At 37.7% G+C, this 26,148-nt stretch overlaps 1 protein-coding gene across 3 annotated transcripts; it reads left to right on the top strand.

The window, feature by feature from the left end:
• Positions 1–4,297: 4,297 nt before the first annotated feature.
• ANKRD46 (ankyrin repeat domain 46) lies at positions 4,298–24,848 on the top strand. Of its 3 annotated transcripts, none has more exons than XM_015619067.2 (4): positions 4,298–4,368; positions 16,964–17,306; positions 18,587–18,745; positions 22,818–24,848. In XM_015619067.2, the coding sequence occupies exons 2-4, from the start codon at positions 16,996–16,998 to the stop codon at positions 23,032–23,034; spliced, it is 687 nt and encodes a 228-aa protein (XP_015474553.1). In that variant the 5' UTR covers positions 4,298–4,368; positions 16,964–16,995; the 3' UTR covers positions 23,035–24,848. The 3 variants fall into 3 exon arrangements, with proteins under 3 accessions (XP_015474553.1, XP_015474555.1, XP_015474554.1); XM_015619069.1 differs by having other exon boundaries at positions 4,367–4,649; XM_015619068.3 differs by lacking the exon at positions 4,298–4,368 and adding an exon at positions 4,602–4,691.
• The last annotated feature ends 1,300 nt before the right edge of the window (positions 24,849–26,148 follow it).

Genomic DNA, 26,148 nt, shown 5'->3' with positions numbered 1-26,148 from the left:
GCTGACTAGAGCAAGCAATAATGCAATAAACAGCATGTTATTTCATAGCTTTAAACTCTAATGGATTCAGAAGAGAAGACCAATTTTAATCTTGGGAAAGATTAGATCTCTTTATTTCTAAATTTATTTGTAATGAAAGTAAACTTTTAATTATGAAGATTAGCACTCACTATGTAACGAATCAGCTGTGGACTGTAGCTTGTACCAAAACAGAGAATTATGAGAGAAGGGCCACTATTCCCGTTCATTTCTTACACCATTGCTGCTGGGTGTAACTGAATGCTGATTTGCTCAGTGTATTTTGTTACAGTACTTAGAAGAGCATTTCAGCTTATTCTCAATTTACATTTGTAAATCTGTTCTGGAGATCAAGATGCCTGAATAGATGAAAAATAGTAAGAAATCCAGCATCGAACAAAAACAGGTTAGTGAGTGAGAAACTGTGTTAAAATATAAATACAGTGTGTCATTGCTTGTGTTGTTTAACCCAACCTCTGTTTTTCTGGTTAAGAAAACTTCTAAAAAATTTAGTAAGAGCTTCTTTGGGTAGGAAAAGGAATAAAACTTGAAATTTTGGGAGGATGAAGAGGGCAAGAAACATGTCTGAATAAAAAAAAATATTTTAGCTTGATGATTCAACAACTTGCTTCATTTTATTTGCTTATGGCAAGTATTTCTGAATGACATATTTAAAATTTACAGAAGGACAGAATGTATATGGAGATCAGGTATATATATCTGCATGCACCTGCTGATATATTTTAGACTTGCACTTAGATTCCACACTAGGATTGTTTGTGCATTTGTTTTTCCCTCTGGTTGGGAATCATACCCATTTGGAAAATCTGACATGCTACATATCCATACACAGAAATTCTCATCACATAAAAGATGCAATTCCAAGTTCATTTGCAGGAATCAGTATCCATTGAAGATAGTTCCTGAACAGCTAAATTACTAAAAGATGTTGCTCTTTCAAGTCATTTGTTGAATGAAAGGGAATAACATAAAGTGAATTAAAATAAATACCTCTATTACACTGTGTGATTGGCTGAAGAAAAGTGTTTCTAAAAGAAAAATATTTATAAAAACTCAGTATGAATTCAGAATAAAAGTGATGTTGCTGTACCTTAAGAAACCATAAAACCAATCACTAATTGCTCTTCAATAAGCAAATTGATTAAACTGTGTGGTGGGTTCTCTTGCCCCTTTCTTCAAAGTGCTCTGTACTTGCTACTGCTGGAGATGAGATTCTAGGCTAGGTGGGGCCTTCAGCATTCATAAGTAACTTGCAAATGATATTAAGAGAGGCAACATTTTCTGACTAGAAGTGCACCTGTGCTGGAGACTGAAGGATGTGGTTTAGTGGTTTTGCAGCAGCAAAGCTTTAGCAAGGACTAAGTTCTGTGGTAGTCTGGGCTTGAGGCCATTGGTCTGACCTTAACATATTTAAAATATTTTTTTAAAAGAGAAGAACATCCTTGGACAGGGCAACAGAAAATCCCTGAGTTTATCAGCTGTGTCTGGCTGCTGATGCAAAACTCAGTGAGCAAAAAAAATTAAAGCTGATAATTAGAACAGAGCTGTTAAAGCAAATCATGTATGCTCCTGTGTTAAACAGTGATAGTATGGAACGGTATATGTCATTTTTTACAGAAATTTGAAGTTGCTTATGTCTTCATACATCAAGCTGTGTTTTTAGAGAATTGATATCAAATCTTAAACCATGCTTAGCTAGCTTCTAGATGCTTTGACCACAATGTTAAGGATTTCCTCTGCTATTTCTCTATTTTTTTTGCAAGATGCTTGAAAAATGTAGTAAAAGTTTATCTTTTGTACATGCTCATTTGAAAAAACATTGAGTTGGGTCTTTATAATTTTGGCATTAGAATCCCCAAGAGACTTATAAATCTTTGCTCTGAGTTGGGGAAAAGTTTAACAGGTGCTGTCGAAAGACTGAAAACTTACTGCTGACTCATGAGAAAAACATAACTTTTATTTTGTTCCTGATAATGTAGGAGTACATAATACTGCTAGCTTAGCATAACAGCCTGAAAATTCTTGTCTGAATACACAGCCTAGTGCAGCAGTAAGATTTAGTAGGAAAATGAGAAGCATAGGTGTACTTTGCAGAAAGCCAGGCTGTGATGTAGAAGTGCCTGCACCTAGGCAATTCTGCTGTTATGTCTTTTGGAAGTCTTGAAACAGGCATGAAATAATTTCTACAGAGATAATGTATGCAAAACCTGGTTCCAGCTTCTTAATGCCTTAATGTTAGTTATTGCAGCATGGTTACCATAGCTTCATGATAGACACTTTTATTAGATTTTCAAGACATTTACTTTACAAACATATATCAGGAAGATAAATCACTGCCATAAATTTTCCTAATAAAACAGAAAACTGCAGATACAGGAAATGGAACAGTATAATTTGCCTGCTTATACCTGCCAGATGATATGGTATCGAGAAGCTTCAGACAGTACTTGGTAGCCTTTAGGAAAAGTAGAGTTGAAAGGTAGCATTTATGCACTTATGGTTAAAGAATGTGTGATTAACAGAAGTCAATCTAATTCAGAAGGCTTATTAGGCAGTTAAAGTACCTGCATATATATCCTTGTGGATATATATATGTGTGTGTGTGTTATTCCAAATAACGTCGATGTTGGCACATTTGGAACTCCTGTTCAATCCACACATACAGTACGTTGTAATAAGCCTTGTGCAGAAACAACTGTTCTTGTGTTCTGTTCCAGCAGGAAAAAAAAAATCTGTTCTCTCTGAAAAATGCCAGAGATCAACCTGAACTGTATTAAGTGAGATTTTTTAGCTTGTTTGTATTTATCTATAATTATTGAAATGCATATGCCCTTCAAACTGTTTGTTTGTTCCACTGCATGTAGTTCCTTTGTGTTGTATCTCAAGGAAGAGATTTTTAGTCAGGCCAAATAAAGATGACTGTGTATTTGAGAAAATAAGTGAAGATCACCTCAATAATTTATTTTAGATACTGTCTTTCAAAATTAATTGTCTGAAAATAATAAACCCATTGTTGAAGCCTTGAATTATAAAGAAAAAAAAACCAAAACAAAAAACCAAACCAAAATCAAAAACCTTCACTGTAATTCCTTGCCTGTGCACTGTTCTTTAGAGATTTTACAAATCTAGTTACTAGTGAGAATGGGTGCTGAGACTCTGCTTTTTTGTTTTCCCTTTCCCCAGACACTGTTCGAGCAGAAAGGGGAGGGTTGACAGGAAAAGATGCTGCTCTATTAGCAAGGAAAAAGTATTTACACATCAGTTTCTAATGTTTCTGTGAGTGCAATTAGTGTGATGGTTGAGCAGGCTACTGCCACCTAGGCATTTTCTGGGAAAGGCATGCATTTCCTCTAATCTTTCCAAGCAGACCAGACTGTTGTGGTTCGTTTACTGACCTGCTGAGGTATCATCCACCCCAAAAAAAAGCTACACTAATATTTTGGGTGAAGTCAAATAACTGCAGCCCCCAACCTTCTCCCCTCTCAGCCCCGCTCCCATTCACTTATACTCAGAACCTTGGTGCTGAGGCGAGGTGGGGACACAGGTACTGTACTTTTGCCTGAATGTTTAGCTTGCTGATTTTTGTGGGTTTACAGGGATAGCACACACAGCAGCGTCAAATTCGCAGAATCACAGAATCAGTTAGGTTGGAAAAGTTGTCTGAGATCGAGTCCAACCTCTGCCCGAATACCACCCGTCATCAACCACACCATGGTCCAGTCTTAAACTCTTTAAACATGTCCAGGGCTGGAGACTCTCCCACCTCCCTGGGCAGTGTCTAATCACCCTTTCTGTGAAGAAATTCCTCCAAATGTCCAATCGCAACTACCCTGGCACAGCTTGAGGCGGTATCTTCTTGTGCTGTCACTTGTTACCTGTGAGAAGAGCCCGACCCCCCGGCTGCAGCCTCCTCTCAGGGAGCTGTAGAGAGCGATGAGGGCACACCCGAGCCTCCTTCGCTCCCTCAGCTGCGCCTCACGGCACTTGTGCTCCGGACCCTTCCCCAGCTCCGTTGTCCTTCTCTGGACTCGCTCCAGCTCCTGAAAGTCCTTCCCGAACTGAGGGGCCCAGAACTGAGCCCAGTACTCGAGGAGTGTCGTCACCAGAACCGAGTATGGGGAGACAATCACTGCCCTGGTCCTGCTGGCCGCGCTATTCCTGATTACCCGGGCTCGGTCCCGTCCCTGCGCCCGGCCAAAAGCGCCGTGAGGGGGCGGATGGCCACGGGGCGCCCGGCGGCCTCCGCCCAGCAGGGGGCGCCCTCGCCCTCCCCGCCGCACGGCCGCTCACTCCGCCCGGCCCCGCGCGCCCCCCGAGAGCCCCGCGCAGGTACGGCGGGAACGGGGCCGGGACCCCGCGGGGCCGGGGCGGCGGCGGGAGGCCTGGGAGGGCACGCCACGGTACGGCAGGGTGCTGTCACCGCCGACAGGCCTGTGCCAGGCCCGGGAGGGGGAGCCGGGGACGGGCCCTGGGCAGGGCCCGGCCCGGGAACCGGCGATGGGGAGCGCTGCGATGCCGTTCGGTGGGAGAACAGCGGGAGCAGTGCCGGCCTTCGCGGGAGGGGAGGGAAACGGGGACGCGGCCGCGGCTGCCCTGCTGACAGGGCATTGGTAAGTGAGCGGCTTTGAACGTGCTTCCTAGGAGAAAACAAGGTAAGTGAAACCGAAATACATATTTTAACCTGCTGTCATAACTATCTTTGATGAAGCAATTACTGTTTTTAAGGGAAATGGAGTAGTTCCCTTTTTTATTTTCTAGACCACACTAAAGCTGCTGCACGTTGCTATTGTGGTGAAAAGGTAGGGATAATACTTGAATTGTAGACACGCTAGGGAAGTAACTGGAGACAAACTATGGTGAATAATACTGAATCGAAAATCCATCAAATCTCAGTATCAGAGGGTATAAAATTGTTCTTTGAAGATCAGCCTTGAGACCAATCTTACTAAATATTTAATGGAGGTTTTGATGTAGCAATTAAAACTTTACTGCCGTAATTTGGTAGTGATGAAGAGTTGGGAGGCACTGACCGTATGGAAGAGAGTTACAGTACTATGTAGAAAGAATTGGGTGATCCTGAGAACTAGGGTATGGAGTAAGGTCAATAACAATTTAAAGAATGACTGTTTTGAGGTGTAAACTTGCAAACAAAAAAATTGTAGAAGAAATTATTACCAGTTGAAAGCAACACAAAACCAAAGAAAGTTAGGTAGTTACAAGATACTTAATTGCAGAAAGAGTAAATGCTGACTACAGCAATCCAGTTAAGGGAGTTACTATTATCCATGAACAAAACTCTAGAATTCTTTGTATAATGTTAATCATTCTCAGCAAAAAAAACTGGAACAGAAACAGGAAGATATGCCGAGGTCAAGTAGGGAAATTATGAGTTTGTTGGAAGAGATATTTGGCTATTTTATATTTTGCATAATAATTGTAATTTTGCTTTCTGTTTAACCTTCAAGGCAAACACTGTGAGGAAAATAAATTGACCTGAAGCATGATGTTAATAGATGAATATTTAACATAGATTTTAACTTTAATAAAATATGAAAATTTCTAACTATGAGAGACCACTGATATTCAGGACCAGCCTTCCAAAAGGTCAAGAGCAAAAACTGAACACTTGTTAAATGGAATGTGACTGGTTTGTAAAAATAATATTTTTTTTGCTGCAGCAGAGGCCTAAGCTTAGTGGTACCTGTAATCTATAGATCAGTTTTTCTTTTTTGTTTGTGAAATAGGTTATTAGCAAGAACTTGTTGAATTGTTTTTTAGAAGAAAAAAAATTATACAGTGTTTGCAGTCTGAATAGTAGAGTTGGTGACAATCAGGAAATGACTGGCTAATTGCTGTCTGTTTTGTGTTGAAGAAAAGGTGTAACGAGTAAGCCAAGATGAGTTGAAGGTTGAAGTGTAGTATGTGCATCTGCAGTATTCTTACCATTGCAGTGTGAGTTGCAAGAGGGGACTCTAAAATTCAGTTCTGATCTGTAATCAGTGACACATTTCCTCTCTAGATTTTGGTGTCCTTTGGTTAAAATTGTCTCATGAGGAAGAGTGAGGGGTTTGAAGCAGTGCTTTAAGTTAATTGTGTTACCTCACATTCTTTTGAACTTAGTGTTAGAACACTTATGGCTTTGAAGTCCTCATCTGCAGCTCGGGACCTGAGATACTTGGTTGTCCAAGGAGTGAACTGCTACTTGAGGCTCTTCTAGGGATTTGGGTGTGCTGGAATTTTGAGGGCTGCTACTCTTTTCTTTTGGTCACTCTGTCAGTTAATATCTTCCCATGATCTCAATGATCTCAATGATCTCAAGCTGTGGATCTTCCACTTCCAGATACATCAGTTAATAGGCATATAAGATATTTTAGAAGGCTTTGGTTTATACATGTTATGTGAAATATGTGATCCCTGAAGCATTGAGCTTTCTGGAGAGACCATCCATAGAATGCTGTTAGAGTAGGTGACAGGCCTCTCTTGAGTGCTTGGGCTTGTTCCACCAAATTTCCATTGTGAGTGTTTATTGTCTTTGTAAGTTAAGAGCACAGATACTTGAAATGGTCAGTTTTGTTGTGGTTTGCTTTGCTATTTAAAGATGATACTTACTAAATATGTGGGATAAAAGGTTTTATCTTGTGCAGTCCCCTACTGCAACCTTGTCTGTACTTAGAGGACCTAGATTCTGGCTTTCATTCATATATCAACATCACTTTTCCAAGTGGCATTTTTTTCTTTTACTTTATCAATAAAATTTCAATTCTTGAGAGGAACAGCGCTGCTTAAACATCAGTTTTGTCAGTCAGCAAATTTCTGACATCCAAGTAATGCAGCTACCTCATCTGAATTTTATAATATAAAGTCAAAGGTATAAATGCTGTAATGCTCATTGATTATACTCTTCAGTTCAAGACCTCTTAGAGTGTCTGACTAGCAGTAGGGGATGGTGACAGAAAAAGGGCAGCAGTATATTTCAGGAAAGACTTGGGGTGTATGGGCTTCCTATGGATGATGTAAAGTGCTTGTCTGTCTCCTTCACTTCAGAGTTTTTTATCCACAGAAGAATATGCCTGTCCATGTTATGTAAGTACCTTAGGGGCTGTTTCTCTCTGAGATTAGGTACATCTTCAGAGTTTTGCTACATCCAAGGCTCATCAGCTTTTACTCAGGGTTACTGAGTAGGGTTGTGGATACAGGTGATGTGGGTTTTCAGGAAGCATTAAAACAAAGTGCCATACCAGAGGCTTTTGAGGAGAATGGATGCATATAGCATCAAAGGCATTTCTTACATGCAGATGTGGTTGGGTTGAAAAATTGTAAAGAAGGCAAAAAAAAATTGCCAGAAAAAGGAAGGAGGCAGAACGGTGGCACATGAGCTTCAGTGTACACAAAGTAAGATTATGTCTTGGGTAGAATAATCTAAACCATGCTCAAGTGGTGGTGAACTCTCAACTGGCAGCCACCTATCAAGAGAAAGTGCTTGGAGTTACCATTGAATGTTCCCTGGAAACCTAAGCTCAGTGTGCCATGGCAGCCAAAGAGCCGGACAAGGGGATCGGCTTCCTTAAGAGGAAAGACTGAAAAGTCAGGATTGTTTACAGAGGTTATTGCTGGGGCATGACCAAGAGTTATGCAGTGAAGGCAGTGAATAAAGTGAGAGTTACTCATCCAGTGCTGAGGCACTGAATAGGGAGTTGCATGCTGGGGCTCTTGGGAGGTGGTTTCAGATGGACACAGGGAAGGATGACAGGGGCACTGTGGTAGCAGTGTGAGCAGGTTCAGGAAGGGGTTAGAAAGTGAATGAAAAGTCTGTTGAGAGGCTGCTAAAAGAGCTGCTCAGGAAGGTCCACAATGTACTGTAGTGGCTGCAGGGTGTGTGTGGAGAATGGACTGCAGGAAGCAGCCATGCTCATGTGCTCTCCTGAAGGAGGATCTCTGATGGCCATTGTTGAAAGCAGAGCACTGGGTGAGCCAGATCAGTCTGATCCAGGATACCAATTTTAGTCAACTTGATCAGTACTACTATGATCAGTAAGACTGGAATAATTTTAGTTCTACATAGCTCAATTCTGGCTTCTGAACTGTTAGAATTTGCATGTACAGCCTAGAAAAGGCAGTGAGCAACGAGGTGATAGTGTTTGCCAGGATGTAGGTTGTAAAGATAGGGTCAGCTATGAAAAGATGCAGAAGAACCCTGCAAAACTGAGTAACTGGATAATGCAATGTACTGGCACATGAGTTCAGTGTAATAGAGGGATTCAGCATAAAGAGAATCCTAACTTCCCATATGAAATACTGGACTCTCGATAATGAGCAGTATCTTGTAGTTTTGATGACTGGTTCCATGAAAATTTAACAGCAGTGTTAAGCAGCAGTGAAAAAGGTAAAACAAACAGTGAATATTACTGAGAAACAAGTAAAGAACAAAGCAAACAATTTTGTCATGACATTTGTTAGTCCATAGTTCACCTGAACATCCTGATTGAGTCACCCCTGCTCTGTCTCCCAGCTCACAAAACAGAGTAAAAATGAGTGAGACTTGGAGAAGCAAAACAAGAATGGTCATAGACACAGACCCCCTTCCACATGAGGAATGACCAAGAAAGCGGGACTTCAAAATTCATCCTGGAAAGGAATGTCTGAGGAGGCTATGATGAAGGCCTGTAGAGAGAGTCATGAGTAGCAGGAAAAGAATAGACAGTGGTGCACAGTCTGTTCTTCCCACAGGAGATCTGGGAGAGCTCCCACAAGGGAAGCTGAACCCCTGGTTCAGTAAGAGCAAAAGATGTTCTTCTTCATAGGAACTGAGTTGGAGAACTTACCAGAGTATCTTGTGGGTATCAGAATTATTTGTGTTGAAGAGGAGAAAGAGCAGATTCAGAGGTAGAGGTGGAGCCAAATACATAAAACCCCCATCTATTTAGAATAGAAAAAGCAATATTATATATGCTTGCCCTATTCCATATTCTTTCTGGCCTTTGCTTTTTGCCACCGTTTGAAGAATTATACCAGGCCTAAATGGACCTTTGTTGTGATCAGCTGTGGTTATTTCTCCATTGGCTCTTTATTCACAAAAGTAATAATTGTTGACTTTTTTTCACAGTTTCTCTTCATCCTTCCTCAAATAGAGCTCTTCAGAGAAACATGGGTATTGCCGTTCATTGACTAGACACCAGGTTCCGTGTATTGAGTCCTTTACAGATGAGTTGCTGTTATTTACTAACTTATCTAAAGGTAGAAGTTTCCCCTGTATATGTGATGTCTTTTGTTTTCAGGCTCAGCAGGATAAATTGATGCATTTGGTAAACATCAATTGAGCTACTTCACCCTCAGGTTCTTTTTGATCATCTTTCATTGCATTTTTGGTCAATTCCAGCCCCTGTGCAGATCAGGAGCTTGAGATTGGCCTCCCTGATTCTCCTCAGCCTTGCCCGTTGTCCTGGGAATGCTTAGGCTTCTGGTTTACTCCCTTCAGTACCTTAAGCCTGAAGCTGGGCAGACACTAGGACTACATATTAGCCTACATGGGGAAATTTTTTGAGTCTAAGCATGTTGAAGCAACTATTTATGCAAAAGTAGTACCACTATGTATATACTAGTTAGATATACAACCTTAATAGTGTTACTATTTCATCTTTCTGTATCACATAACATGATCCACCATGATACAGTTAAGTTTTTTAAATCATGCTGTGTTCATAAATATTTAGAATATTTGAAAGAGTAAATATATCAATTTACTATTTGTCCTTGATAAACTTATTTAGTGTTTTTCTATGTGTACGTGGAATTTCTGAGCAGAAATATGTGTATCCAGCAATTGTAGTAAGAGTTATGTGTTTGACAATGTTGGTTGTCTTATCATCAGTATATTGATATAAATACACTGTTGGTATAAAATAATGAACTTCAGTGAACAAGCAGAGCATGATATTTTTTCAAAAGTAAAGTCAAGCATACAGTTATATATACATGATGCACAAATTTAGGAGACATCTGCTTTTAAAAGTGACTTGCTTCTGGTCACTAGCCACTAAACCAGATTTGATGTACCACACTAAGGCCATGTCATCAAGGTGATGTATGACTAAGGACATACAAGCTATTATATATATTATAAGAGGAAAAGTTAGAAAATGTGAACTATATAACAAGTCACTTGGTGACAGGTTCTTAGTTTGCTTTATTGCTTTTATTAAATTCTGATTTCTGATGATTCCTGCTGGACACAGAAAGTTTTTCCCCATTTTAGTAAATGTGTCACCTCAGACTTACTGTTTATCTAGGTAAGGATTGGGCTTTTTGTGTGTGGGGTGTTTTTTAAGAAACAGGCATAAATACATACTTTTTAAAATTAATACCTTTGGTTTCAAAACTCAAGCAACATACCTACGTCCTTGTTTCACTAATAGAGGATCAAAGCCTAAATGAGAATGCTGTTTATACTGCAAAGAAGTAGCAGTTTGGATTTCAGAATCCTTTTAATAAAGTTTTATAAAATCTTATTTTCAGGTCTTTCATAATTTCCTTCCCAGGAAAACAGAGCACCCACAAGTGTAGATAATGTGGTCTGTGTGAGTCCAGGTGTACACACCACACCAGTGCCTAAAGGAATCTACGAGAAAGCTGCAGAGGGGCTTTTTACAAGGACATGAAATGATAGGACATGTGGGAATGGCTTTAAACTGACTGAGGGAAGGTTTAGATTGGATATAAGGATGAAATTCTTTCCTGTGAGGGTGAAGAAAAACTGGAACAAATTTCCCAGAGAAGCTGTGGATGCCCCATCCCTGGAAGTGTTCAAGGCCAAGCTGGATGGGGCTTTGAGCAGCCAGGTCTAGTGGTGGCTAAGGTGTCCCTTCATGGCAGGGGGTTTGGACTAGATCACCTTTTAAGGTCTCTCCCAACTCAAACCATTCTATGATTGTGTGTATCCCTCCAGTAAGACAGGAATTCATCAGTCCACGTGGTGGCAGTGTCCATCCAGACTCCAGTGCTGTTCCTGCCTCTGCAGCCTGCTGCCAACAGAGATACCCCTAGTTCCTCTGTCAGTGAGTTTTCCAGAAGACTGCTCCGAGTTTGCAACAAATTTGAACACAAACACTTAATTAAGAGTGGGACAAATTCTCTCTACTCTCTTAAAAACCAGACAGTTAAACCAAGAGTAAAACAATATGTAGTAACCTTTAATATTTTTCTGACCACCATACACCCTACATGTTCCCAGCAGAAACAAAAAAAAAAGAATTCAGGTAAAGCTTTGTGAGGAGATTGATAATTATGACTGATATGATTCAATAACTTTATATAAAAACAGATGTATTCAAACTGGCCACAATGATCCGAGAGGTACTGCAGCTATATACTGGTTTAATGGAGCCAATTGTAGGAAATTAAAGTTACAGATTATTTGAAGTAATCTGTAAATCGCCTTTTTTCCTAAATAGTTCTTGTGCCGAAGATGAAAGTTGAGCAATGTTCAAAAATACTTGCCTGTATAATTGATATAAGTTAAACGTGCTGAAACATGTAATGCAACTGAATTACCAGTTAAGTTTAGCAAGGGTTAAAGTGCTTGTGAATTTGCTTGTCAATAAAGGCGTTTTAAAGGAATGATCTCTTTCTTATTTTTTTCCTTGTTTTGTGTACCTAGGTACACAAAGGTTGTACTATTTTATCTGAGGAAGCATTCTGCAACCCTGGACTGGCATTTGAGGTCTTGTATATTTTTTATCTTGTAGTGTTGACATACTGGGCAATAATGAGCAAAGATCTCTGTTTCCCAATGCCATTATCTGCTGATCCATAAGAACAGCAATAGTTGTTAAAACTTTTTCATAAAGTACTTTGTAGCCTCTACTTGTAAAGTTCTTCGTATATTCAGTGCACCAGAGTTTCTACTTCCAGGATGGTCCTGCCATCAAGAGATCATTACCTCTGTGTCTCATGTCTTTATAAGGGAATGGAAATGATTGGAAACAAATGGCATAAATAATGTTACTTTGTTGATACCTACCCATGCGGCTGACTAGGGACAGGAGAGGGGATATAGGTGTTATAAACCCGCTGTGATACCTCAGATCCAGGAACTGTTGAAAAAATAGCTAAAGTTAGAAAGGAAAAATCTGCAAAATACAGTGGTGTGTAAAATAGGCATCTATGCTGTACTTAATCCAAGGTGCTGCTTTTAGTAGCAGTTTCATATTAGTGGAGCCATAAAACTGTTCCAGTTGTACTGAAAATATAAAGGTTTCTAATAGAAAATACAGAATGTAAGGGGATTTTGATATACATACTGGGCTTCTTTCTTAAATGGAAATGAGTTGATCACATAATTTTTTACTAAATATAATATTTATTCAGTTAAATGACTTCTCAGTAGCTTACACATAAATACACGTGTGCATGAAAACTTAGCAAGGAATTTGTCCCTCGGCATTTTAAGCTAACTACTGTAATGTTTTCCATTCACTTAAATAATGAAGAGGAAGAGCTCTGCAAGCCACTGCCACTGAAGTGCTCTCAAAGTGTATTACAGAAAAAGCCTCTTTACCACAAGGGAGTTGACAAATGCAAATTTTGCAAGTAACACGTACAGTGTGTTTGCTGGCATGGGAGGTTACTCTTTCCTGGATTTGTTTTTGTTTCCGTTTCTTAGTGATGGCAATTTCCCTAGTGGTAATCTTACTGATGCCTAGGTTCTAGATGTCAGGGTGTGTATTATTATTGAGAATTCTCAAGGATGGAGCAATCTGATACTGTTCTGTGGTACCAATGTGTTGTTTTAAAATAGGGGCAATTAGTTCATTTTTCCTGATTGTAGTGGGAAACACTGTAGTTTTGCAGAACTGGTATGTCCTATGGAGCAGTGACTGCATGATTAATCCCAATTTGGCAGGTTCATTAATACTTTTGTAGTGGAGGGATGGGTCCCATGAGTGATTCTGTCTCATGTGAAGGTGTTCTCTCCTGTTCCTGGGGCTGTTTGGTAGCTGTTGAACTTAACGAAAAAGCAGAGGCAACAACATATATTTACTGTAAAATAAAACTGTGCACAGATAGCACAAATTTTAGGACTAGTTTAAGAAGTGACAGAACTTGCATTTAGCTCTGTGGTTTGAATTTTTCAAGATCACTCTTGGATTCTGCAGGTGAGAACGTGTCCTGCAACAGATCAGTGTGTGACATTGAGTACCAGTATATATTGTGCACAGTATAGTGAGATACAACTGAGCACTATTAAATAAATTATTTTTACAGAATTACTTCATGTAAGCATTCCTTTTGAAAACAAAGCAGCTTGGTTAAATTTTTTTATCCTGTACTAGCCCACATGTGTCATTGAAGAGACAGCATAATTTCTAAAGTTATTAATTAAGAAGTACACTGTATTAAGACTAAATAAATGTATAAAACTAGGGAAAATCTATTATGCCTTTCTAATGGGAATCCTTCTAGCTTGGGAGGATGTTTTAGAATTTACTTTTTTTCCACAAAACTTAATTTTCTGTCAAAGTACCAAGTTATTAAAAGCAAACTTTTTTCTTAACAAAAATATTATTAAGCAGATACACTTTCAGTAGATGTGATTCATTTTACAAGCAGTCATTTACTTCTGTCTTTAAAAATTAGATTTATTTAACCAGTAGTAGTAATTTTTTGGGATGTTCAGTATGGTCATTTTGCAGTATTTTGTGTCTTGTTACTAATGCAAGTTCATTTGTCCTAATTGGTGCCTATGAAATCAATCCTTACTGGTATATGAGCTTATGGACAGGTTCAGAGTTGTCACCTGATTCACCTTTCAGAAGCAATTTAAATTGAATGGCTAATGCTGTTTTGTTTCTAAATTTTGCTCCTAAATCTGTTGTATTAGATAGTCATTGCAATAATAAGCTTTTTGAAATGTAACCACCCTCTATCCTAATTAAGTTGACTTGTGATTTTTTTAATGAGTTTTCTTACATAGTAAATTTTGCTAGGTTGGGTTAATTTTGAGACAAGAACATGTCATTTGGGGACTGACATTTTAAAGATGGTGCATAGTTCAGCTTTGTATGCAGCTTGTATTTGGCATAGGTTAGCTAGCCATATGTGAAATAGAATTGTGTTAGTAGAAAAAAATCTTTTTAATCACAAAGATAAATCAAACCAGATGGTCCAGATTTTATTTATTTTTTTTTTTTTGTGAATGCATTTGCTTAGTCCACAATCTTCAAGTATTGGGAATAAGGATTTGCTTCATCTTTGTCTTTCTTATTTGAAATACTAAGGTTTTACTTCAGTCTTCTACACATCAGTGATCAGTTCTAGACAATTCTAGTGATGATAAATTCTGAATCAGAATGACTTCCAGTTACACTTTCTGTTAACTACTAGTCTTTGTGCTTGCTTTTCTGATAAGATAAGGAGATTACTTTTTTTTTCTTGGTATTATTAGCTGATGTTTTGTCACAGTTGGGGAATTCTGTAAGGCTTTACCAGACATACACATCTGGTATGAAAATACAAACATTAGTTTACATTTAACAGAACATGCCATCCTATTTCTCAAATAGTCCAAGTTTCTTCCAGTATAATATTCTGATGTTGACTTATATTCGGCCTTGTTTTATTAAGCAGGTTTAAACATGAAGCATTATTTTACAATCAAACCACAATCTTTTTGTCAAGTGCAAGTAGGTGTTTGTGGTATTGATATGCTGTTACTATGGCTGATAATTGGAGGCTTTAAAATTATTTATGATCTTGCTTTAGGGAAGATTTAGTGCAGAATATAAAGGTCACATCACAGCAAAACCGGGTCCATTATTTTTCTCAGTGAAGACTGGATGACCAGAGTGGGAAAAGAATTCTCATGTCATTCATGATAGGAGATTTGGGTGGAATGGTGGTATGAGGTTCATGATTTGGGTGGAAAATGGGCAAGAAAATTGAAATTGGTATGAGCAATTCAAATTGAAGTTTCTATCAGGGAATCATAGTTTTATAACATCCAGGGGATTGTAACATATTCATTGAAAATTTGAGTAATTGCATTTTTCTTTATTTTTGTATAGGGTTATAAGGAAGTTGTCAATGCCCTACATGACACCAGTCTTGCACTAAGTTTTACAGTGTATCAGCAAACTGGCCACTTGCTATTGGAGACTGTTGTGGAAATGAGTTATTGAGCCAGTGATGTACTGTCACGTGCTTAAAAACGTACTTGCAGCCTAGAGGAATGTACTCTGCTTAAAATCATTCCTTATACAGATACCAAGACATAAAATTTATTTCTATCTCTTTCTCTTCAGCATCCAATAAAGAAAAAAAAGTTGTGCATTACTGCACTGGAAAACTAGACAGTGTTGATATATCTAGCAGAATTTGTCCAGATAGGAAACACAGCCTAGTGAAGTTTAAATATGATTTATTAATCTCAACAGCCCCCATTGCTAGAGCTGTTATTCGGACCAGTGTGTAAACATTTTGAAATTACTTCTGTAGGTACTTTGATCTTGAATTTGATCTAAAACATGGGGGAAGAGACATAAAATATAGACATTTTGAACTCTCAAAAAAGGAGAGGTTTTAAATTGAATTCTTTGGCTACTGGCCATGTTTCCATTCTCCTGGCTGAATGAGTGCACTGGTGTGGAAGGATACCTTATATAGATGAGAAAATTTAAATCTGTGTATAGCAGTTTTAATAGGAGGTTCAGATATTTAATCAGAACACTGCTACACCATAAGCCCAGAATAGAAATCCTGGGCAAATGAAAAATACTGTTTCAAGTGATGTTTCAGTTCACTTTCTATTCAAAGCTTACCTAGTAAAATCACTTTTCCCTCCTGTCATTTGAACTTTGTTGTGTCTCTGTTGAGATTTCTTTTAGAGAAATTTTACTTGCTTATGAGTTCTTTTCCTCTCTGAGGCAGTACAAAAAGAGGACTGTTGTCCAGTCTTCTAGATGTTTTCATTGCTTCTTAAAATTGCCTCATGAACATTCTACCATTCTTTTGCTAAATCATTACCCTTTTCCTTAATGTTTTCAGCTTTTCTGTGTCCTGTGAGCACATGGTGTCATCATACCCTCATGATTTGACTCACTCTTGAAATATTCTTCTCCAAAACTGAAATCATAGTTCATCAAATATTCTGTACCAAGTAATGCGTGCTGAAACATTTATCTTCCTCTTTTATGTCCTGATACAGAAAAGGACTTAATCCTTTATTTAATATTAAGCCAGAGAAATTACATTTGTTTCTCTGTGTTGAAGTCAAACCCACAGTAGCTCTGTGCTTGATTTTACCACTGTATTCCTTGCACTCACTTCCAGTTTTCAGTGCTCTCTATTGCTGTTCTTGTTTGTTCAGTAGTTTGTGTATATCTGGCACTGTAAAAATAATGTTCTGCAAAGACTATTGAAAAATACATTTCTTGCAGAATGAATAAATTAGTATTTTTATTAAGCATTTTTAGCTGTACTGTAGTTTGTGCATTGAGTTCAGATTCAGAGGGTGAAAATCAATTTGAGCAGCTTTGCTTATAGCTGGTAAAAGTTGCAGTTAGTGTGACTGTACCAATGAACTGAATTGTTTAGAGTTTCCCCATTTATGAAAGGTTCTTCCTTTCTGTCCCAATCTCTGGTGGTTTGCCCTTTAATATTAATACTACTACATGTGATTCCTTCTAGGTTGAAAACTAATCACCTGTCTGGCATCTGTGGCAGAGATCTTATCAGTTTTCTCTCCTAACAAAGCTTTGCTGCTCTTTCCAGAGATGTGAGCTCTTTCTCTTCTACCAGAAGGGGTGCAGCATAACACAATGTGTATAAGCTAGTTTGCATTCTTGTTTGGGAACCTGAGCAGTCTAATGAATATTAGCACTGTGTTTATTTGCCAGATTTCACCATCATTTCTTTACCCTTTTACTTGCAGGTTGGTCACCTCCTCCTGAGATACTCAGAGCAATGTCCTACGTTTTTGTGAACGACTCCTCCCAGACAAATGTGCCACTGCTGCAGGCTTGTATTGATGGAGATTTTAACTATTCCAAACGACTCTTAGAGAGTGGTTTCGACCCAAATATTCGTGACAGCCGAGGCCGAACTGGCCTTCACTTGGCTGCAGCCAGAGGAAATGTAGACATCTGTCAGCTCTTGCATAAATTTGGTGCTGACCTACTAGCCACTGATTACCAGGGTAACACAGCCCTTCACCTGTGTGGGCATGTCGATACCATCCAGTTCCTAGTTTCTAATGGACTTAAAATTGATATTTGGTAAGTCACTTTTTACAGTACAGATTTATACATTAGTCTTCTGTCTCCAGAGCCTTGCATATAAATCTGCTGTTGCTGAAATGCAACAGCATTGTATTTGGTAAAATTCTACTTTACAAAGATACCACTAAATTAAAAAAAACAAAATAAAAAAAGCAGGTAAATAGTAAGAGGCCACTTCTTGCTAGTCTGTGTAACAAGCAAAGCAAATTAAAATAGTTGCTGCTGGTGTGAGCTGCTGTATCTAATTCTGCCTCACTGATGACATTGCTGCCCTGGTTTGGCCAGACAACCAGGTGTGGGTGGTTGGCACCAAAGAAAAAATCACATCGACTACTTTAAAAGAATTTCTCCACCCCATCTTCTATTGTCGTACTATATAAGACAAAGAAAATACAGTTTATGTGTGTGTCAGTTCATTCCCATGCGCCTCTGGTAACAATGCTTCTTTTCAATGTTTTTGCCCTCCCTCAAAGCCTGTGACTCAGAATATTGTATGTTCTTTCCTTCTGGCTTCCAGCAGCTGTCAGATGCCAGTGCTCAGATGGAAGCTCTCAAGCTGCAAAATAACTAGCTGTTTCATTCCTGTGCTGAATTACTTTGGGAAACTTTCTGCATATTCACAACGTGTGCAAAAACTAGGAGTAATGTGAAAACCTTTGAGTTTTTAAATCTGTCCCTTTTTCACCTGTCCCTCATTAATTTTTTAAATTCACCAAAACTAGTTATTGGTAGACCAGATTATTTATGGGTTGTGGGTTGGGATTTTTTTCCCTCATTTCAAACAGCTCTGGTGGAAATTCCTGGTGTAAAGGCAGCTCTTGACCTATTCAGTATTATTTTAATAGCAGCAGAGGGACCATCTGTATTTTATTTCATTTCTGCCTCATATCCTAATACCCTCATGGAAAAGGAACTATTAGGAGCCAGATTGCACAACTTGTTCTTGAAATTAAGCTTAAACTTGAACATTGCCATAAATCTATTGTTCTTTGGGGTTTTTTTTGCTTTTAACACCCAGAGATTCCAATTAGATTAGATTCCCAGGAATTTTGATTTTATTATGGGGGGAAAGAGTTGTGCAATTTCAAACCTAAATATACTGATTTTCTTCTATAGCCAACTGTGCTGTAACTTGAATAGATTTGAATTTATTACTCTCTGATAAAAGAGAAAATAGTTCTGAGGACTTACTAAATTGTAATATGTTATGGTGAGTGGACTTGTTACAAAATTTCTGTGTTAAAATTTTCTTATGTCTTTTTATGGGCTTGTTTTAGCAACCACCAAGGTGCAACACCCCTTGTTCTTGCCAAACGAAGGGGTGTGAATAAAGATGTGATTAGACTGCTGGAATCTTTAGAGGAGCAAGAGGTGAAAGGATTTAACAGAGGAGCTCACTCAAAGCTGGAGACAATGCAAACGGCTGAAAGTGAAAGGTATTTACCAAACAAAAGTAATTACCAAGAGAAATAATGCTTATGGCTTTCAGATTTTTGGAATTAACTTGATTGTTTATTCTTCCAAACAGATAATATAAAATTTAGCCTGACATTATCAGACAAAATCAAAATTGAGTGTTACATTTTGGAAAAGTCTCTTTAAACAGATCCAATGTAAGGAAAAAAAGAACTTCTATTGAGATTTTAGTTTTATGGTAGAAATTAAAAAAAAAAAAATACTAATTCTCCATTACAGAGTCCCAAACATAAATATTCTACCACCTACCACAAAGCCAAGTGGGAAATAGTGTGAAATGCAAAATGCCAGTATCACAGGCTAACCTGACATCCCTTTGGTGATTTTCTATGCAAAAAAAAGGGTAGGAGGCTTTTTATCCATCTAAACTTGAATAAAGGATTTTATATGGTGTCATATCTAAAATTTCTATTGTTAATAGTCCTGGAAAAGATGGAGAATAAGAATTTTATGGTGGCTAAAGAGATAGTTAATGCAAAACTGAAGATTTTGAGAAAATTGCTGACCATTTCAGAGAAGGTGTTGGGTTAGAGGGAAGTTACTAATGAATTCCTAAAAGTCTGATTCTGCAACTGTGCTTGCTTAAAATTTTCTTAAATAAAAAAGCAAAAGCATGAGAAGTAGAAGCATGTTAGTGATACCAAAAAATGAGATACAAGCAACCTTGAGGAAAACTGGGATGGCATAGACAAAAGCCTGGGTTTACAAGAGAGAGGAAATCAGTAGTAATAAATTGTGATTCTGTAGCACAAAATGCAACTGTAATTACTGAAAGCTGTATGCCATAAAATAAAAGTTTCTCACTGGAAAACAAACATATAAGGAGAACAATCTTGGTGCATTGATCAGTTCCAGGAGTTAATGCTATCCTGAAAAATGCAGTGAAGTCCTACAAAGCACGAAACAAGGTGTTTTCAGTACATAAAGAAAGCCATCAGTCCTATTGTATAAAGCAATGGTGGCTTCTGCTCTCTAACATGTCTTATTATGCTGTTTACCCCCATTCAAAAAAATTGTGGCTTCTTTTATATTGTCTGATGCTGACTATGACTACTGGAACATTGTATCACAAACAGCAGGGAGTTTTGTCATATAACTTTTGCTTGGTTTATGTGAAAATGTAGACAGGCTGTACTGTAAACAGAAGCTGTATAGGTGGAGTTGGATCTAAGCTGAGTAAACAGAAAAGGTGAAACCAACAAAACTACTGCGGAAATAATACCCAGTACTCCCAGTGAGCAGACATGAAGTTCTTTCTTATGCATTGGGTGGCCTCACCTGTCAGAGAGACTGTTTTAAGCCCTGAAACAGAAAATTAATTTTATTTTCAAAATTAAGTGATTATACATTGCAAGAAGTAGTAATGCACTGAAGTACATATTACCTTTCTGACTTCACTAACTCTTAGTGAACGTTTCTTGTCACACAGAAATGCACTTAGGCTGATTTTGTTTAAACATATGGACAAACAGCTCAGCCCCATTTAAATTTTTATTTTTGATCTGATGGTGTCCCTTTAACAAACATAGTTCCTTTCTGTTATTTGACCTTCATAAATGTTATATTGTTTGCTTTGGCCAGGAAATCAGCAACTCTCCTTGGGGACAGACAGAGAGACATAAACAGTGCACTACCCAGCTTGCTTGGGAACGTGTTTAAAATGTCTGAAATACATTATTTTTAAAGTAACAAATAGCAGAGGCCTACAGGAGCCAAAGCAAATGAGCTTGTATGCTGTTTACTTTGTAAATAAATAATATCTTTTTACCAGTTGTCTTTTCAGACCTCCACAGTTTCACATCTCACTCTTTGTATTATTTTCACATTTTAGAGACACTCAGATTAATGTCTTCTGTCCTCTGCCCTCTGAACTCTTACATTACATATGAACCTGTGGAGAAATAACACATTCTAAAAACAGTCTCTGACTTCGGTTTTCTGCTCCTTGTTACATGCAGTTGCTGCTGCTTGGCAAGCAAATGCCAGAGCTTTGTTCCCAAGTCGAATTTGTTTTTGCCTGCTTTGCTCTACTGCAGGTGAGGAGCTGCCCTGCTGCCAGGAGGCAGAGCTCTTTCTGTCCCTCTCTTACACAGACATCTGTCCCTCTGCACAGCCCAGCAGGACCTGTGGCTGTGCCACAAGCATGTCCAAATGTGAACTCTCGCCTGCTGTTGGACACAGAACATGGGTCTGGGCTGTGTGGCACAAACTTCCAAGGACATGTTGGTGCATTACCAGTTTTTATGCAGCTGTAGTTTGTAATAAGAAAAAAATCTTGAATAGCATTGATTTTAATTGGGTCATAATAAAAAATAGTAAAAATGTTTTCTATGTACCCTTTTTAATGAGCAAGCATGTGACCTTTCCACTTAAATTGCATTGCACCTTTATTTAACCTCTCTGTGGTTGTGTATTAACTAGTTAATACTTACTGAGTAAGAAGTTCTGTTCTGTGCAAAGAGCTGTCTTTTACTAAACCCTTTGTTTTCCTTGGGAAATCATAATAAGTAAGGAAGATGACTAAATCCTGCAGCTATGGGTAAGCTAAAATAGCTTAACAGCATAGTAAATATTTTTTTTTAAAAAAAATACTGGCTGTTTAATAGGCAATTCCTGAAATTTTGTGCACATGATGCTGCAATACTTGAGCAAACTGTGGGAGTTTAGGCTAATTGTTCTTCAGTGGTTGTACTTCCTGAGAAAAAAATACCATATAAATAGTGTGAAGTTTTCCCATGGTGATCTTGGAAGAGAGTTTCATGAATGAGACTTTTTTCTGATAACCATAATTTTTCAATTAATTTCTGTCATGAAGAACAGCAGCATTTCTACAATTAGTTTCTGCAATTAGTTTTTGGGAATTACTTTTCCTTGATTTTTAAAACTTTTTATAATTAGTCATGTAAGAAATATCTAGGAATATGGTAACAGAAAGCTGTTAAAAGGGAGAAAAAAAATTTGTTTTTTTTTTTGCTTACATTCTGCTATTGACATCATTGAGTATGTGGTTGATTCCCCCATTTCCTTTCTGTGGTTGTCAGGGCCTGATCCTGTAAACACCCATGTATGCAATTTCACTCAAGTGGGAAGTTGTAAGGTTGTGCAGACGGACAAAATTTTAAGTGAAGTCAAGCTATGCAAAAGCTTTCCTGTTCTTCATGAGGTTTTTCATAAGCAACAGATAGCTTCCTATTACAATTGTGAAACTAGCAAAATTGGAAGAATTATACAAGAAGCCATGCAGGATTTTGAGATAACTTTTATCTTTTCTAAAGGCAATGAATTGTCAAGAAGACTCCTTCTCTCAGATTTTATATTTGTTTTTCATTAGAAGTGAGAATTCCACTCCCTAATTTGTAGTCTGACAATTTAAGGGGGCCTGATGGATTGGTAGTGAAATGCTAAAACATCAAAGCAGTCACTGAACACCATTTGGCAGAAAACACAGCAAAGCCAACTTGTTCAGAAAGTTTCTGAACTTCTTGTTATCCAAAGTTATTATTTTCTGTTATTTTTTTTATGCTAGAGAAGAGACATGTAACAAAGACATCCAGGAAAGTAGTAAAGGTCGCTGCAGAATTCAGCATCTCAATTAATATCAGTTAAAGTTTCCATTTTATTTATCAGAGTTTATTTTTAGCCATGATTTGTTTTATTAACAAATAATGTGTGCCCCTTGAGGTATTAACTTACACTTCATTATATTTTACTAAGCCATATTGAGTAGGAGTTATGGGGACTGACCTTTGAATGCTTCTGGGTAGCAGGCCTGAAAATTCAGTGCAGTTGTACATACACAAATATCATTCTCTTTGCATGGGTTAATAAAATATCCTTTCAGCTGAAATAAGTTTAGAATTAGTAGTGTTTTCCTGATCTGATTTGTCTTGATTTAGCAGAAGCAATGCTATAAATCAGTAAGGGGGTTTAATTTTTAATCTAGAATGTTTCAGATGCCCTTAGTAGGATTACTGTCATACTTAGAGTTGCATTCTTTTGCTCTGATGTATTTTTAACTTTAATCCTTTGTAGTGCAATGGAAAGCCATTCCCTTCTTAATCCAAACCTACAGCAAGGTGAAGGAGTTCTTTCCAGTTTCCGCACAACATGGCAAGAATTTGTGGAAGACCTGGGCTTCTGGAGGGTGCTGCTCCTCATCATTGTCATTGCTCTTCTGTCCCTTGGAATAGCATATTATGTTAGTGGGGTGCTTCCTTTTGTAGAAAACCAGCCTGAGCTGGTGCACTGAAGCAAATGCAAAGAATACAGTGTCCTTTTTCCTGTTCTAATCTAATCTTATTTTCAGCTTGGAATTATTCTCATGGTGCAGACAGTGGCAGCTGTATATACTGTTTGCCTTTTGTACTTGCTCTTAACCCCTTTGAAAGAGGGATTAATTAATTTCAAGTAAAACACTAAATTCTAAAGCATTCCTAAGCTACCTCTGACTTGCCTTGACTTGCAAGCAAGATGTGAAGATAGTCCTCTCTGATAAAATATTGTAATTAGAAAAGGCCTTTCATTATGAATATTAAATTCCTGCATATGAAAAATATATACTAGTACAGAACCAAATTTGGTTTATTTTTCCTATGAAGAGAGGTAAATCTATTGGATTTTTTTGTAAGTGCTTCAGTTGTAAGAAAAATACTCTTAAAAGTCCTCCTCAAGAAATCTCAATAATGTAATAACACATCCTGATATATAGATGGTGATAAGCTGCGACTCCATACTTATTTTAATGCCTCCCCATAGTTTCCTATCTGCTAGTTTATAAAAAGAATGAGAAATAGTTTGAGTTTTACTATGTCTCTGATGTATAGATCACTCCTTTATTTATTAGATTAATGCAGTGTGTCTTCTCCAGATGAATTTAATGTTGTTAATACCTGCCTGAAGTGAATTTTGTAGAATAAAACTGTTGTTGTGCTTTGGAAGAAGCCCTGGGCTGAAAATTTTGCATTTTTGTTGAAATGTTGCTAAGCAAACCTTTCATTGTAAGGGTAATTAAAAAGTGATTTAGGTGTTCTGCCATGTATATAATAATTCTGTGAGGTCATTGTGAAGTATATCATGAAGGATAACTTCTTCTTCCTCCCATAAGGATCAGACTGAACCATGTAATTGTATTTTCATGTTTGTAGAGAGAACTTGATTGAATAGAATTCCTTTCTAGAATTGTCTTCCATTTCACTTGCTTTCAGACAGAACCTCCAGGCTTATGAATTATTTTCTGAGTCTGCAGAATAAAGGTATTTAAAATACTAATATTTAGGAACATTGTATGAAATTAAATCTTGATCCATTCTGCACTTTGCTGTGAAGCCCTTTGTTGTAAATAACCTAGGGATACAAATCCATTAGATATTCCTTTATGAAGACTAAAAAGGTATTGCATAGTAAATTGGAGGTTTTCAAAGAAAGTGTATTCTCTCTCCCCATGCTGATTAGACATCTAATTCTCTTTTGCCATTGCCTTGAAAATCCCAAACAAAATGAATTATGTGAGCCTAAGGAATCAATTTTTATTTTTTTAATTAGCCCTCTTCAGTTGTTACTAAATAACATAAAACATTTATTGTACATTTAAATGTAACCTACATGGTTCTGTTCTGGTACCATGTATAATTTTCTTTCTTGTTTATTGGTTTGAATTAAGTGGTTTGTTGCCTTTGTTTTGATGCGTGACATGGGTTTTGCTGGAGCTGGGCCCCATTCTAGATTGCATCTGAATAAATCTTGATATCAATTCCTAAGTTAGACTTTAATGACACAATACTTTTTTAGCAGCACAATGCTGCAGAAACAAAAGCATCTTAAAAAAACAAAAAATGAGAACATAATCCTCCTCTGAGTATTTCACTTACGGTACCATTGTTCACAAACAGATAAACTCATCATATACCTAAATTACATTTACTTGTCTAAATAAGTACATTTCTGTTAATAATACCATGCATCTTGATTAATGATGTTGTCTTTCAGTATGTATTATCTGCATAATTTGTAATTGTATTCTCTGTATGGGTGAATGCCACAAATAAATACATGAAGTAAATATGATTTGGCTTATTATTACATTAGTGCAGCAGTAATGATGCTACCCCGTTTTACTGAGTTTGTTGTGCACTGATAATGAGTATTTTAGAAGTGAGGAACTTCCCTACACAAGAAATGGCAACCATGCAGCTGGTATAAATGAGATTTTAGAGCACAGGTTCTTTAGATTTGCCTGTTTTGTTTTCAGTATTATTGCTGAATTAAAATTGCTGTTTGGCTGTCTCTCTTCTCTGAGATCTCAGGTATTGACCATGTAGTCTAGAGGCCTCTCAAAATTTAAGATTACCTGTGAGGGGCTACACAACATAACCAAGAAAACAAAGCTTGAGCCTTTTGTAGCCATTCCTGTTTTGCTGCATGCATAAGCAGACATGCAGGAGCTACACATTGAAAAGGTTTGAAATTTAGATATTTCATGTTTTAAACGAGAAAGAAATCCAAAGCACTGTTTGAACTTCACCGCGTAATGAATGCTGCTTCTTGAAATAAGGACATGATAAATGTTTGATAAAAGTGGAGTTTGTTCTGTGTATACCTCTGTTACTGAACAAAGGTCTGCTGTGCTTTTCAATATATCTACAAACACTAATGTCTTCCTTTTCAAAGGCTGCTTCTAAAGAATGAATTCACCTCTGTAACTTTAGCTAACTTGTCATAGGGGGTTTTACTATTTCAGTATAAAGACTTTTGTAGATCTTGGATTGTCTGTAGGTAAAAAAGATTTATTTTATTTATTATTGCAGCAGTGTCTTGGTACCTTGATCCAGGTACTCACTTTTGTGCCAGGCAACACAAAATTCAGCTGAAGTGCTTAAATATGATTAAGATAACAGGTGCATCATACTATCCTGCAAGTGCAGGTACAGAATTGTCCCTGCTGTCACCAGAAATTAATTTCATAGTGTTAATACAGATTCAAGATTAGTCACTCTTCAAATCCAAAACAGATTGTTGTCTCAAGCTGTTCTTAGACTAATGAGCTCAAATGGAATAAGGAATCGAGAGGGAAAACAAACAGCTATGAGGAGATTTCTTTTTCCAGTGACATGAAACAACTTGGTGGACAAGACAGTGCAAGGTAAACTGGATAGACACAGGCTCCTCTGAAGTTGGGCTGTCCTGGTGCTCACATTTATCCCATGGCAAGATCACAGCTCTCACCTCACAGTAACTTGTTCCCATAGCATATCACTTTTACTTCAAGGGCTCTGTTTTCACTCATATTGGTAATTTGCTTTGTAGAAAGGGATGTTCTATTGCATGACTGTCATGAGTAGATATTGTTTCTGGCTGCCACAGTACA

This window comes from Parus major, chromosome 2 (assembly GCF_001522545.3).
Source record: "Parus major isolate Abel chromosome 2, Parus_major1.1, whole genome shotgun sequence".
NCBI lineage: Eukaryota > Metazoa > Chordata > Aves > Passeriformes > Paridae > Parus > Parus major.
The sequence above is the reverse complement of the archived record's forward strand: the minus strand, read 5'-3'. Positions and strand labels throughout refer to the sequence as shown.